The sequence below is a fragment of the Euprymna scolopes genome, chromosome 4, assembly GCF_053919585.1.
Source record: "Euprymna scolopes isolate OS-2025 chromosome 4, ASM5391958v1, whole genome shotgun sequence".
NCBI lineage: Eukaryota > Metazoa > Mollusca > Cephalopoda > Sepiida > Sepiolidae > Euprymna > Euprymna scolopes.
The window spans coordinates 18,353,589-18,370,662 of NC_136485.1; the positions used below are offsets into that span (position 1 = coordinate 18,353,589).

The window sequence follows — 17,074 nt, forward strand, 5'->3', positions numbered from 1 at the left end:
TAGTCTTTGTTAAGACATGTATCTAGGAGAGGGAAACTCTGATATAAAACCTGAGGTCTGTTGTTCGCTTCCTCTGTGGCAAATCTTTGCACCGATTTAGTGCTATCAGCAGCACCAAAAAGTGTGGATAGTTGTACACGGGCTTTCACCACTATAATCAAGGCCTATGTGTGGGTTCTCTGACAACTTTGATGGGGTCTAGGTTTTACATGGTCCTGCACCAACAAAGTCCATGGGCGTAAGGTTGAAGGTGACGGGCATAGGTGAAGGGTATCACTGGAAGTCCTTAGCCGAATGTCTTCACTGTGGCGGCCAATGGGTGATGGCCGTTCTGTGCAAATATGTGTGCAATTGCGCAGCTCGTGTCCTCCATTGGTGGCAAAGCAGCCCTATTTAGGGATAGCACTGCTTTCCCCATGTATGGGGAAGGGGCGATAAAAGGAGCCCTAAACATTGCTCGTACACATTCACCTTGACAGTGAACGGCAGCTGTCTGGGTATCCAGTGTGCAGTCGAAATAATTCTAAATTAAGTAAGAAATTTAATATTGGATCGTGGAATATTCGCACCCTCCAGGACAATCCTAATGCACCAGAACGTAAAACAGCGTTGATATCTCGTGAACTTAAGAAATATAAGATCGATATTGCGGCACTCAGTGAAACACGCCTTGCTGGTGTCTCTCAATTTAAGGAGGAAAAGGGTGGCTATGTCTTTTTCTCCAAGGGTAGAGGGCCTGATGAGTCTTGCCTCTCTGGTGTGGGATTTGCCGTAAAATCAGAACCAGCCAAATCACTGAAATCTCTTCCCAAAGGTCTATCGGACCGCATTATGACTTTGACCCTTGAGTTGGAACTTGAAACTCGGGTTACACTTGTAAACTGCTATGCACCAACAATGAGCAGACCGGATGAGGAGAGGGATGAATTCTACCAACCACTACGAGAAGTAATCGGTGGTATTCGCCATAAGGACAAACTCATTTTGATGGGCGACTTTAATGCTCGGGTCGGTTCTGACTTCCAATCATGGAAAGGGGTTCTGGGGCATCATGGCGTTGGTAGAATGAATGAAAATGGTCTTCATTTGCTCTCCCTCTGCAGAGAATACAATATGACCATCACTAACACAGTTTTTCAACAGAAAAATTGTCACAAAACCACATGGATGCATCCTCGTTCAAACAGCTGGCATATGATTGACTATGTCATCACTAAAAAACGTGATTTTCGTGACTTCAAAATAACGCGCTCCTTCCATACAAGCTGTTACCTATCAGATCATGCCCTGCTACGTAGCAAGGTGTCTCTGAGTCTTTGGCGCAGACAGGTAAAGAAGTCATTCCAAAACGTATTAATGTATTGTCGCTTAAGAATACTGAAACTCGAACAATACTTTCTGACAAGTTAGATGAAAATTTAGATGGTGTAGAAATAACTGACAACATAGAAGCGTCCTGGGAAGCGCTACGAAATATCACCCATTCCACTGCCCTGGAAGTGCTGGGCTTACCCATACGGAAGCACCAGGATTGGTTTGATGACCAGGATATAGAAGCCCAGGATCAAATTCAGAAAATGCATCAAGCTCACAAAGCATGGATTGACGACCAAAACTCTACTGAAAAAAGATTGGCATACAAAACCTGCAAAGGGAAAGTTCAGAGGACACTACAACAGATGAAAGAGAAATGGTGGACCGCACACGCAGAAGCTATTCAGTCAGCATTCAACAGAAAGGACACAAAAGCCTTTTATGAAGGTATAAGGAAGGTTTTCGGTCCTCAAGAATCAGGAGTTTCGCCAATTTTAGCAGAAGACGGGACATTACTGATAGACAAGGACGGTATCTTGAGACACTGGAAGGAACATTTTGAAACAGTGTTAAATTCTTCTTCGGTAACAGACGATGAGATTATAAACTCAATTGAGCAGGTTCCCGAGAGATCAGAACTATCCGTATTACCAACTCTCCCAGAAGTCATTGCAGCAGTTGAACAGATATCATTAGGTAAAGCACCAGGAAATGACGGTATACCACTGGAAGTCTACAGATATGGTGGCCATAAACTGGCCAGAAAGCTACATGCACTTTTCGTGTCCATTTGGACATTTGGAAAAGTCCCACAGGACTTTAAAGATGCATCAATTTACCGTCTTTATAAAAATAAAGGCTTGAGGAATTCCTGTGACAATCATCGTGGCATATCTCTGCTCTCAATTGCTGGAAAAATCATGGCCAGACTAATAATCAACAAATTAATCAGACATCTTGTAGATGAGATATATCCCGAATCGCAGTGTGGTTTCCGCTCTCTTCGGGGTACAATAGATATGATCTTTTCTCTGCGACAGGTCTCTGAGAAAGTTCGAGAAAAGAACCAAGAGCTATACATAGTGTTCATTGATCTTACTAAAGCCTTTGACACTGTCAACCGAACTGCCCTATGGAAAATCCTTAAGAAAATTGGTATACCTGACAATATGCTCAAAGTTATAACATCCTTCCATGATGGCATGAAGGCTTCAGTGATGTCCAATGGGGACTCTTCTGAGCCTTTCAATGTGACCAATGGAATAAAACAAGGTTGTGTAATGGCTCCAGTACTAATCGCCCTTTACTTCTCTGTTATGCTGAAATATGCATTTGCAGATGTTGACACTGGCGTTCATTTCCAATTCCGTACAGATGGTGGGATTTTTAATCAACAACGCTTCAAAGCAAAAACACTTCTCCGAAGAACCATTATAAGAGATTTGCTGTTTGCAGATGATGCTGCCCTTGTCGCGACTTCTCGGGAGGAGGCTCAACATCTTGTAAATCGGTTTTCTACTGCATGTAAAGCCTTTGGCTTGACAATCAGTATAAAGAAAACGGAAGTTATCTACCAGCCACCACCTACACCAAAACAAGTACAGGGTGTTAAACAGAAACAAACCGTGCACAATTTTCCTCAGATGTCGATTCAGGTAGATGGGAAAAAGCTGAAGTATGTTAACAAGTTTACATACTTGGGAAGTGTGGTTGATTCAAGTGCATCTCTTGACCATGAAGTTATCAACTGTATCTCCCGAGCAAGCAGCGCCTTTGGCAAGCTGCACACAAGATTATGGAATGTTCGGGGTTTAAGCCTGAAGACAAAAATTCATGTATATAAAGCTGTGGTACTGTCCACACTTTTGTATGCCTCAGAGACGTGGACCCCGTACCGAAAACAAATTTTGCAACTTGACGTCTTCCATAAGAGATGTCTACGTGCCATTTGCGGTTTTACTTTGAAAGACAAAATATCAAATGCGAAATTATTCACACTTTGTAAAATCAGCAACATCGAAAACTTCTTAATCCAGTCGCAGCTTCTATGGGCGGGTCATGTGATGCGAATGGATGATGACAGGATACCGAAGCAACTCCTGTATGGCCAATTAGACAGAGGCCGTCGAAACGTGGGACGACCATGGTTGCGTTACAAAGACAAAATAAAGTCTAATTTGCAGGTTCTAAATATTGAATATAACAACATTGAGCCAACTGCAAAAGACAGAAGGAAGTGGATAGAAATGTGTGACAGAAAAATCAAGGAGTTCTCGGCATTTTGCATCGAAAAACTAAAAGAAGCGAGAGTCAAGTCAAAAAAAATACTGAGCAGTGTGGAGCTAAATTCTCGCATTTATATGTCTGTCACCACTGCGGTCGCCATTGCAAGTCTCTAGCAGGACTAAAGTGCCACATACGTCTAAGTGAATGTCGACACGCTGAGTTCTAGACCTTCAGGTCAATTGTCGGAGTCTCATACGTCGAAAATCGACGGAGAGTCTATCATATATATATATATATATATATATATATATATATATATATATATATATATATATATATATATATATATTAGTGATGGGACGATTCCAATATTTTCCCGATTCCAATACAATTACCGATTCTGTACTAAATTCCCGATTCTGATACAATTACCGATTCCGATTCCGATTCTTTATAAATCTCTAATTATTTAGCTATAAGATTGTTAATTCCTCCGATTTTCGTAAAAACATATGTTAAATATGCAGATATTTTCCTAAACGTCAAAATACACTTGTGGAGGATGATCTATCGATTTTAGCTTTACTGGTATTTTAAAATCAATAAATATTTATTATTTTATCATTATTACCAGCAATGGAAGATTTTACTTAAAACAAAATCAAATAAAAAAAGACAATTAAAAGAATCGTTTTGGCATCGGAAAATAGACATCAATTTTTCTGATTCTGATACCCCCAAATCTTCCGATTTTTCCGATTCCCAATTCCGATTCTGATTAATTGTCCCAACACTAATATATATATATATATATACATATATATATATATATATATATATATATATATATATATATATATATGTGTGTGTGTGTGTGTGTGGGTGTGTGTGTTTGTGTGGGTGTGTGTGTGTGCGTATATATTTACAAGTATTAATAAATGAATATATATTTATGTATAAATATGTTTTCGAAATATATATATTTTCAAGTGTTTTTATCTATGCATACAACATATATGCATAAATACATTTGTATGAGTCTATTCAAGCGAGATATGTGTATATGTTTATAAGCGAGATATGAGATATGCGTATATGTATATAAGATAAATTGCAAGAAATTTATGAATGCAGAAAAGAAAAAAAAAGTATATTCACAGAAAATAAAGGAGGTTTGTACTTTTGCTTTTGGAAAAATGGCCAGAGCCCAAAAGCCGACCATATGTAACAAACATATTTACAACTATAACAACTCAATTTGATCTATTGCAGTTTTCTCGTCCTTTTCTTGAGAAAAGGAAAATATCTTTTTTTTTTCTTTCACAACTTAAACATCTTTAAGAGATGAGCACAGCCAAACGCAAACAATGACAACAAAAATATCACAAAATAAAAAAAAACGTTCATTTCAAAAATAATTCATAAAGAGTTTGTAGTTACATCTCCAGAAGTTTAGACACAATGTCCGATAAGGTTTTGAATAGCCAGTGCACTAGGTGAACTGCAGCACTAACTTATAGAATGTGCCTATGCAACTCTGTTGGAATTTCTCGGTAAAAGCAACTCAGACGATGAGCAAAACCTAACCTCTTCCAAAGAAAGATGGTAAAGCCTGGGAAGGTGAATCTCCTAAAACTGCCCAGAACCATATATCATATTATATGCGCAACATGTCATGACTCTCAGGCACAAATGTTCTCAAATTCAATAATATTCCACTAACAACACCTGGAATGCGTATTATTCTCTCTATTCTAATTGATTAATAATTGTTATATATTAGGACCCCACAGGATAGATATTTAGGCCTACAGGCTAGATTTCTACTGTTTCCATGAAACTGTATGTATCGGTGAACGATGGAACTAATGTACAATTTTATTGAAATATGTTATATTTCAATAACAGACAGAAAGTTTGAAGATAAATATTTGAAACAGTAACAGATTTGAAATTTACCGATAAGTAAAATATTTTAAAGTCGCAATAAAATGTTTACAGAGTTAACGATAGCAAAAGACTTCGAATTTAGTTCAGTAATATAAAGTTAAAATAGATATTTACAATCAATAAGAATGACCTGTTTATGTAAAGTGCATAACTAACAAAGAAACGGTTAAGATATATCCACGTAAACAGTCAGGGAAGTTAGTTACTCAGTCAGTATATTGTGGATCAGTTATCATTTTTATAGCTCTAGAGAGCTAATGGACACATTTTAGAATATGTCGAAATCAAGAGAAATGTTAGCAAACTCTGAGATGCGGAATAAAAGAAGGTTTGTCGCCCTTTGTCTACGAAAATATGTTCAATGTGTAAAAAACGCACACACCCACCCACAATATACACTTCACGAATTATTGAACACTCTATAGAAATTAGACAATGCTGCCGCGAACAATTACATGTTTACATGAACACGTTTGTAAATACATTTAAAGATGATATGGATACCCGTATAAAAACATACTAAACGATACAGTCTGTGTAACATGTGTATTTTGTGTTCAATATATACCTGTTTTATATACTCGTATACAATTTATATATAGACATCTATCCAACATATACGTTTTGGTGCCGTACATATGTATATGCACCTACATATTCGTATAAGAATGACCTGTTTACGTAAATTGCATAACTAACAAAGAAACAGTTAAGATATATTCGAGTAAACAGTCGGGGAAGAAAATTAGTCACTATATCATGGATCGGTTGTCATTTTTTCATCTATGGGGTGCTAATGGACACATTTCAGAAGATGTAGAAATCACGAGAAACGTTTGCAAACTCTGAGATGCGGAACATAAAAGAAGTAAAGTTACATAAAATAGAGCCTGTTGTTTTGGTGTTTCCTTCAGTGAGAAGTATCTTCGTTCAAAGCATTTCAAGACAAACGAAGAGAAGGAAATGATAAAAGGTTTGTCGCATTTTGTCTACGAGAAAATGATTAATGTGTAAAATCGCACACACGCACCCGCAATATATAGTTCACGAATTATTTAACACTCTATACACACTAGACAATGCTGCCGCTAACAATTACATGTTTATGAGGGGCGTGCAATAAGTAATGCCCCTGACCCACTTGACCATAGCAGTAGAGCAACGAAACTTGGCACAGTTATTAGTCTTTCTCTACATAGGAACCACCCAGAGTTATGCATTTCTCCCATCGTTTGATGCAGCTCTGGAGACCGTTTTTGTAGAACACCCCAGGTTGGTCTTCCAACCACGACGTGACTTCAGAAATCAAGGCTGCATCATCTAGGAAACGCTTTCCTTTCAAAAAAAACTTCATGGCTGGGAAGAGGTGAAAGTCAGAGGGTGCAAGACCAGGAGAATAGGGAGGATGGGGTAGGATTTCATAATCACACGCCCGTGCTTCTGATCTGGCGACATGCAAGTTGTGGACTGGAGTGTTGTCCTGCAGGAGGAGTGTACGTTTGCTGGTCTTGCCCCGCCTCTTGATTTTGATAGATTCCCTTAATTTCCTCAAAAGTGAAGCATAATAGGCTCCTGTAATTGTGGTACCCTTTGCCAGGAAATCTGTCATCACTACTCCGTCCTGGTCTCAGAAGACTGTGAGCATGACCTTGCCAGTGGAGGGCTGCAACCTTGCCTTCTTTGGAGGTGGTGAGTCCAAGTGCTTCCACTGCATTGACTGGGCTTTGGTCTCTGGATCATAGTGCTGGACCCAGGTTTCATCCTGTGTAATCAGTCTTTTGAACAACTTTGACTCATCTTCTTGGCACATCTCCAAATTCATCCTCGAGCACTCAATGCGTTCTCGCTTCTGGAATGGTGTGAGCAACTTAGGAATCCGTCTGGCAGATACCTTATGCATATACAAATGGTAATGAATGATAGTTTCCACAAACCCTGTACTAATATTGACATCTTGGGCTATTTGGCGAATAGTAATGCGCCGATCTTCCAAAATGGCAGCCTCAACTTGACGGACAGATGCCTCATCAATGGTAGAAGGGGGGCGACCAGGTCTGGGAGCTGTTTCCACAGATTTCCAGCCATGTTTGAATTCACGATGCCAGCATTTTACAAAGTCATATGATGGGGCATTATCACGATAAGTTTTTTTCATTTCATCAAAAGTCTCCTGTGGTGTGCATCCTTTCAAATACAAAAACCAATTCACTGCTTGACATTCAACACCTGACTCAGTTCAAACACCTGTAAAACAGAAACCACAATTAGTTCAGAGCTGTAATTTGCCACATAACCCGTAGAGATATAACTCATTGCACATGCAAAATTACAGCTAGATCAGACAACTGGAAGTGGGTCAGGGGCATTACTTACTGCACGCCCCTCGTACATGGACACGTTTGTAAATACATTTAAAGACTATATGGTCCATATCAGCACAGAGACATGTATGGATGTTACTACTAGTTAAAAACAGCAGCCAGACGCGCTGTCAGGACAAGAGCGACCCAGACTAGTTAAACAAAACTAAGTAACAAAAATGCATTTCCATGTTGTTTAGATAAAAAACAAAGAGCAATAGAAGATAAGACGGTTTGCTTTTTCTTAGTCAGGATACAAGGTCAGGTATTGATAGTTTTTCAGGTTTTTCCGCTGGTGGTATTTCTGGTACGAAAAGTGGTACAATATGGACAAAGCATGACTTTTCTCTTTTATTTATTCACTAGCAATTCAGCCCGGCTTTACACAGGCCCTATGTACTGTTCATAACTTGCCCTACGTGTGAATACACTTTATGTAAGATTTTAACTATTTAGACCCAAAATTGTCTGAGTAATTTCGTAGAGATTGCGGAGGTAATTTTTTCATAAATTGGACGCCAATTTTGACCCTTTAACATTAATTATTTTGGTCTCAAATCAAAATATAAAGTTTTACCCATGTCCAAGTTATCTACATCTAAAATTTCAAGTCTTTAGACCCAAAATTGGCGTAGAAATTTCGTAGAATCACAAAGTTCAACTCTTTCAACTTTGACATTTTGACAGCCGAATTTTCGCCCCCCTCACAAACCGATTAAAATGCTTGCCGCATGTCTGAATACCCGTTATGTATAAATTTTAAATGATTAGACCCAAAATTCGGTGAGTAGTTTACTAGACACCGCAAATGTCAAATCTTTTGAACTTTGACCTCTCGGAAGCTTAAATTTTCGACCCAAACCGATTAAAAAGCTTACCCTATCTCTGAATACCCTTTATGTAAAATTTCAAATGTTTAGACCAGAAATTGTCTGAGTAATTTGGTAGAGACCGCAGAAGTCAATTTTTTTTAACTTTGACCCCCATTATGACCCCTTAAAATTTATTGTTTGGGGCTCAAATCAAGTTAGTAAATTAGATCCATGTCGAAGGAACTTATATCTAAAATTTCAATTGTTTATACCCAAAATTGTCGAGGAGTTTGGTAGAGTTCTCAAAGGTCAAATCGTTGAACTTTGACCCCTTAACAACCAAATTATTGACCGAAAATGGATTACAAAGATTTTCCCAAATCTCAGTACCCTGTATATCAAATTTCGAGTCTGTAGATTGAAAATTGACAGAGTTATTGCGTAGGGAAATGTACACACACAGACACACAGACACGTTTACCTTTATAGATATATAGATTAAATATAATCTTACGCCTATCTTGAAAAGGTATGAAGATGACGTAGCCATTGTCATTATTTACCTCCATTTCCGTTTACCAGTTCAATCAGGATGGATTCCCTTTTACAATTCCTGGCTTCATCACCAAGTGATATAGTGGCTATTACAAAATCCTGCTCTTTAACTGAAGCTCTACTTTTTCTTTTCTTTTTTTTTTTTGCTTCTATTTGGCTGGCTGTATATAAATCAAAACACTTTCTAGAGAGTTCTGAAACATTATATCTGAGATGGTGGCGTGACAAGAGCTTTTGCATCAATACAATAAACAAGAAGAGAATGTACATACTGAACTTAATAATGCAGGCATATTACTAACTTAAGAAGTGAAAAATATAGAATTAGATCGTGTACCTCATCATCTTCATCATCTGATTCGTCATCATCTGATTCTTGGTCAGTAAATTTTTCATCTGAAAAAAAAAATCAAATTATAAATATTGTTAAAGAAGAATTTGAAGCATACAAATTGAACTTCAAGATAAACAAAAAGATAAACAAAAAGATGAACAGCTAAAATTAAAGACAAACCTATTCTTCCTGCGAGATCCTAATAATTGTAAAATCAATACAAATAAGAATAATGGTACTTCCCTCTGTTTTACACCAAAAGTTATTTCCTAGAAAAGAATCACATAATCCTAAATGTCCAATTGCACAGATAATATACAAACCAAAAAATATCTATTCATCTCAAGAATCAACAGTTCCACCGTCGAATACTAATATTGAAATGTAGTCAAAGAACGGTTAAAATCAGAAATTTTCAATGTATTAACCAAAGTTAACCAAAAAATGGAAAATTCCATTTAGAGATCAGATTAAAGTTTAGAAGTATATATTAAGATATTCATGGATATGAAGTTCGAAATGAAAGCTGGTGTTACAGCCTTCCTGGCCTAAAATGTACCAAACGTTGATGTTAATGATTTTTTCTTTCGATTTTGCAAAACTGTTCGTCCAAGTCCGAAACAAAGCAATAACCTTCATATACAAAACAACTTAACACCATGAATAAATATTTGAAGATGTAAGCATAAAAACTTTTATGAAATTAACACAAAAGGGTTGATATGCCGTAAAACAAAACAACCAAAACAACCGAACTGATGAAGAAGAGAGGTAGATGTGCTTCTTTTGATATGTGAGTTGACTTGTTTGGATACAGGTTTTCTTTTTCTTTTTTAAGTTTTATCTCCAAACGCACTTGCAGAAAATGGGGGTTGGAAGCTAACGCAATGCTATTAAAAGATAAATAAATTAGTAAAACATGAGGCATTGAACGATTGGAATATTGGATTCTTTTCTTTTGCGTTTGTTCATTATTACAGATGTCAGTGTAACAGAGCGCATATGAGCGCATGGGAAAATATCAACAGAAGCAGTAGGATAGCTGGCTTGCAAAGATATTAGCAGCAATAGCCGAAAAAGCACATATGCAAATTAGAAAGTGTGCGCAGGCTTGCATGATGAAGACAAAGAAAAAAAAGGACACCACATGGTCGGAAGAAGCAAAGGATACGTTGAAAAAGATTGACATGTAAAGTCAAAGGCAAGAAATGGCTTTCTAATGCCAGCATGAGATCAAAGAAGAAAAGTGTATACCGGGTGAGATGAGCGTGTGGCCCTGTGATGCCAGCAAGAAACTTTCAAGCTGGTGTCAAGACGGTAGGGTTTTGTTAATCTCATGGCAGACAAAATGGACGGTTAAAAAAAACAAGAAGCATTGTTTGCAAAGTAATGGTAATAAAAAAAGACGAATTGGGTTTATTTCTTTCCTTTGTTTGTTTCTGTGATGTTACATCAAGAGGATGGAAGGTCGTCCACTGCTATCATCCAAAGCAGAGAAGATGAAAGCAAATAACTTTATTTTTACTGTAAAGAAATAAACACGCCAGTGATAGCGACTACTGCCATTATTTAAGGAAGATGTCACTGTCTACTGAGTATCTACTGACTTATGTGACAGAGACGAACAGATGTTTCTGTAGACAGAGAAAATGATGAGGATAATAGGAACTGTTACAGCGGTAAAACACAAAGAAACACCACAAGAAATCAAGAAAATTCAAATTGCATAATTTTGAGTTACTTCTCCCTTCCACACACAAAAGGTTCAGCATTAACTAGTACCACACTAAATAGCAGAAGAGGGTTAAGGAGGATGGAAAGACTGAAGACAAAAAGCACTAACCAGACCTGCACCGGATGAGTGCAAAGAAGGCCGAGACCTTGGGGAGGCTTATCACCACACAAATTCTAATGAAGACCAATGGTCGCTGCCAATGAGAAATCAATGATAAACAGCTGTTGCTATATCGCAAATTAATTTGCAAAGGTTATCGAAAGATGGGAAGAGTACTCGAAATCTGGGGATACTTGTTATCACTCAGACTCCAGGGAAAATATTTTTTTTTTAATAAAATATTCCTAAATAGTTTCATATTTCGTTTCATGCTTAGTAATTTCCGTTTCATATTTATCTTACCTGTATCCATTTCTGTCGTCTTAATTTTAGGAGAGGAATTGCTAAATATATTAGGAGAGTGGAAAGTGAATCTTGAATTTTCTTTCGGCAGCCACGTAACTCTACATTTCTTTAGTTTCTCTTTCAGTCTCCACATTCAATGAGGGATATTTCTGACAAATGGGGAAGAACTGCTGTTTTCTAGGTCAGAATCTATTCAATCTACACACTTATCGTTGGCAAGGTTTTGACTTTGAAATACTATTCTTTTTAGCTCCTTACATCAAAGGGCTTCATAGATTGTCTGGATCGATTTCCATAAAAAATAAATACAAGAAGTTGAAGTAAAAAGTTTAGTTTACTTTCGTCAAAACGTGAGAAGAGAAAGATGCATGAGTCATAGACGAACGTCGATCGTTATCTACAAACCTTATTTTCAAAACCAATTAAGGTGAATACATCATTAATATTTTTCTTACAATTAATTAGTAATTAAAAACAAGAAAACTTTACGTAACTTCTTTCCTTTAGGGCATCATTTATGTCTGCATATGAAATAATAAATAAAAAGATGCTGTTATATAAACCAAAAGTGTCATGGTTCTAGTTTTGCAGTATTTATATTTTGGAAACAATTCTTCAGATTCTGTTATTAAAAAATAATATATATTAAAAGATAAAAACATGTAAAAATGTTAAAATCAACAATCAATCTTTTATTTTTTATTTTTCTAATTAAATCTGCATAATTTGAGCGTAAATTAAAAAATACTATATAAAATGTTGGAAAGTTTTTGCCGCTTTTATAAGAATGAAAACGTTCTCATGTGATCATAAGAATTAAGATAAATCTACATCAATGATCTTCCAAAACACATACTTAATTCGTTAAGATTTATGCTGACGACACTACCATCTATGGTTACACATCAAACGCCGTAAATGACAAGTTCTCTCTCTCTCTCTCTCTCTCTCTCTCTCTCTCTCTCTCTCTCTCTCTCTCTCTCTGATTTCGAGCAAGTGGCACAATGAGGAAAGCGGTGGCTGATGCATCTAAAACCAAGCTTCTATTTTTACATAATCACGGCTCTGATCCTCGTCTGGCATCAATTGAAATGAATGGCTCTCTTCTTAGGGAGGCTCCATGTTTTGACAAGCTTCTGGGCTTGACCTTTATTCTTTATGTAAAATGGAACACATACATCAAATCCGTTGCCAAGGCCGCTGGAAAAACCGTGGGATCCTTCTACCACTCCAGTAGATATCTCACTACTGATGCAATTCTCTATCTATATAAAAGCCAGGTACGGCCAACGATGGAGTACTGTTGCCACATCTGCACAGGAGCTACTAGAAGCAGTTTATCCTGCCTTGACAGAGTTCAAAACAGACTTCGTAGCCTTGTGGGGGATGTCATTTTCTCTTCCCTGCAACCTCTTTCTCACAGAATAGATGTTGCGAGTTTGTCTCTGCTTTATCGTTATTTTCATAGCAAGTGCTCGTCTGAGCTTCAATCTACGGTGCCCCTACGCGAAATTCTCATGAAAACACTCGTCTAGCCAAAACCCCTATCAATAATTTCCCCCACTCTTTATCTGTGCTTAAACCTAAATGTAGATTCCATTAACAAAGCTTCTTTCTTAGAACTGCACGCCTGTGGACTCTCTTCCGTTTGCCTGCTTCATGCAAATCAGCTCCTCCGGTATGTTAAAATTTCGTTACATTTTTTTTACAGATCTGTTTCGTTATGCAGAAACAAACAATTACTATTATGTCGATACTGGCTCTTTTCGTGTATATACTCTTCAGAAAAATTAGAAATTCTTTGCTTAGATAAAAAAAAAATGCCCGACAATATAATGCTGCAATGAGAAAAAGGGGTTCATAGAAGACTCAACATCGTGCTTTTATTCCGGCAGCCATCTTTGTTCATATTGTAGAGCTTGACAAGTTTTATTCAATGCATGAATTAAAATCTTTTAAATTTTTATTTCAAAAGAGATTACTTATTATTATCATTATTATTATTATTATTATTATTATTATTATTATTATTATTATTATTATTAATCTAATATTTATTTTCTGTAATTTGTTAACCATGGTTATATCTAAAACAGGTTTACATCGGTTGACAATACGAAGCTAATTTTTTACATTTTTTCCCCTATATGGTTACATTGTTTGTTAATTTACTAATGTTAATAAGGTGTATATATATATATATATATATATATATATATATATATATATATATATATATATATATATATATATATAATTTGAGGTTGCTATTTTTCAAAAGTAGGGTAACCAGTGAAATATAATGAGGTTAATACAAGAGTGCTCAATGTAGAAGTAGAGCAAGTTACATTTTAAATTTACATTACTTTTGGACGTTCCTATTTTGAAAATAAATAAATAAATAATTGTTATAATTCTTTTTCTCTCCTTTGCAAATGATTAAAATTTTAGTATGTTATTATGAATGATAACAATTACCAGTTGTCAAAATTTCAGCTTTTCACAGTTGTTATTTCTAACAAATATTAGCTTTTAAAATTTTGTCCTTTAGTTTTGGACGCTACTGTATGAGTTTAAAATATAAATATACCAAATTTATTATTTAAAAATCAACTAACCATTTGTTTACATCAGTTTGTTTTTCTTTCTCTTTTATAATTTTGTGAAACAAAATCTATAAATAACGGACATATTCATTTTTTATTTGTATCTCACCGATAATTTATATATAAAATACAAATTTAGGAAAACTCGTCTATTTTTGCTAGGGAGGAAAACTGGGCCATTATTGAATAAATATTGATTGAAAACACATTTTATGGCCGTTCTTGAAGGAGATATTGTTTTTAAAAGAGAATACACATCCCATAATATTTTTTACAAATATTTTTACCTGTTTGCTGTTGTTTTAAAAAAATTAAATGTAATTTTCTGTGTTCATTTTCTACCTAGCTTTATAAGTTTTTAGTGCTTCAACTTATTTTAAAGAGTTTATTTAGTAAAAAAAAAAAAGAAAGTAATGTTGAGTGCTACTTTTGAACAAAAATGTCCGATATGAGAGGATCACGTTTAGGAGTCTCGATAATCGAGAAAAAATAGAAAATTAAAGAAAATAATGAGATAAACGCCCCCCCCTCCTCCAAAAGAAAATAAATTTGTATGTTTTTTAAGTAATGTCCAAGATTACTGCTCGGAAAAAAATCAAGCCACCCGAAGTGGATGCGGTTGATTATGTAACAAAACCGAATGGAAGACACGAAAACGAAACCATATATTTATTTTTAAAAATTACTTGTGTTATTTCGAAACAAAAAGGAAAAAGGAAACACTTCTTGTATTATAAGATAATAAAACAAATATTTTATTTAGAAAAATTAATTCACTTTTAACACTTTTTGTGTTCACAAAACAACAGTATGCAGACGGTGGCCATCTTTTTTGGTGCGTTTCACTAAACTGTCGCCAGGTGGCGCTTCTCGGTCAAAAAACATTTAAATTATTAATTTGTTGTTGACCCTTCAAAGTTGCTTTAATTCAAAAACATGTTTCTTTTACATTATTCATTTGTTCGAAAAAAAGAAGAAAAAAAGAAGCTATTTTGCTTTATAAAAATCCAATGTTGCTTTCATTACAAAATTGTTTTATTAAAATTATATTTTCTTATGCAGACTTTTAAATAAATGTTTTTAAAATTATATATTGATGCATTTTTATACAATAAAGGTTTTGGTTTTCAAATATTTTTCTGTTCGGGTTTGTTACTTATTTACTGCGTTATTTGACCAAGAAGAAATTGGAGTTATCGCCCCCTAACAATAGCCGCCATCTGCATACTGCAGAAGTGCCCCTTCAAGGACTTTTAACCAAAACAAAAAAAAAATTCCATCAGTGTCAAGTATATTTCCAACTCCGCAAAAAAATTTAAAATGACGACGTTTATAAATTTTCGGAGATACTGAAACCGACTATCACATTTAAATTTTGGGCAGATAAGTAGTTTGCATGATATGAAGAAATTACTTTTTCAAAACGTGAGTGATCACTTTTCCATGTAAATTTAACTTAAATTGAGCACCCGCTTTCTGGCCCCCTAGTGAGGAGGCATTCTTTTTGTTTGTTTATTGGCTAAAAGGTTGTTTTTTCTGCTTTAATCTTTCAATACAACTCGAGGAAATTGAAAAACAAAAATAAAGAAAAATCTGTATACAAATAGTGTAACTCCTTATGTTATCAGTGGTGACCATTTCTATACACTCAAGTGCGCATATTTTTGACGTGCGCGCTTCGAAAATATGCGCATACAGAAATGGCCACCACTGATAACATATAGAATTACATTGCTTAATATCTGGAAAACTACCTGTTTTTATCTAATTTTAAATTGTTCACCAAAGATTACTACGTAATGTTAGAAGGCAGTTTGGTACGCGGATGCGCATTTAACAATCTTCATTTATGCGCTTGCGAGCAGCGTAAACATAGTGCAAAAATTTGTTTTCATGATATGAAGAAATTACTGAGTGGCCAGAAAGTGGGTGGTCAGTTTACTTTAAATTTATATAGGAAAGTGATCCCCCCTTTTTGAAAAAAATGATTAAAAGTACATATCTGACCCAAATTTAAATGTGATATTAGTTTTCAGCACCCCCGAAAACCTTAAATAGTTGTCAATTTAAATTTGGGGGGGAAGGTGTAAAGAAACTTGACATTGACCAAAATTTCTTATATTATCAAATAATAAAACAAATATTCGAAATACTTAATTTAGTTTTAACACTAACATAATAATTTAATAAATTATTTTATATAATAATTTAATATTTGATAATACAATACGTGTTTTCTTTTTTGTTTCGTAATAACACAAGAATTGTTAAACTTAATTCATTCTTCTGACTAAAATGTTTGCTTTCTTTGATAATACATAGGCGTTTTCTTTCGTTTTTTGTTTCGTAATAACATAAAACGTGTTAAAACTAAAATATTTTTTTAAATATATGATTTCGTTTTTCGTGTCTTGATTCCGTGACTCCGTGATCAAATGTATTTTTTTTAAACAAGAGTAAAGAATTTTTTTTTTTTTTAATATTATGGTGGTGCGTAGTCGCCTTTAAAAACAATATCTTTTTCAATAACGATCATAAAATGTGTTTTCAATCAATATTTATTCAATAATGGATCAGTTTTCCTACCTAGCAAAAATAGACGAGTTTTCCGGATGCGAGTTTTCCGGACACCTTTTTATATAGTAAAATAATCCACTTAACTTTAATATTTACATAAAAATGTAAGGTAAAATATGAAATGAAATATAAGAAAAACTATTTTAGTAAAATATATTTTCAATTATTTAAAAAAAAAAAACTACGCACTTACATTTTTG

At 35.1% G+C, this 17,074-nt stretch overlaps 1 protein-coding gene across 4 annotated transcripts in view; it reads right to left on the bottom strand.

Moving 5' to 3' along the window:
* LOC145266889 (lisH domain-containing protein ARMC9-like) overlaps positions 1 to 17,074 on the bottom strand; it is a 317,027-nt gene that overhangs the window by 108,580 nt on the left and 191,373 nt on the right. For all 4 annotated transcript variants that reach the window (XM_080122667.1, XM_080122658.1, XM_080122685.1 and 1 more), the window contains one exon: positions 9,555 to 9,613. In XM_080122667.1, coding sequence (XP_079978793.1) covers positions 9,555 to 9,613 — 59 coding nt within the window. The remainder of the gene's footprint in view (positions 1 to 9,554; positions 9,614 to 17,074) is intronic.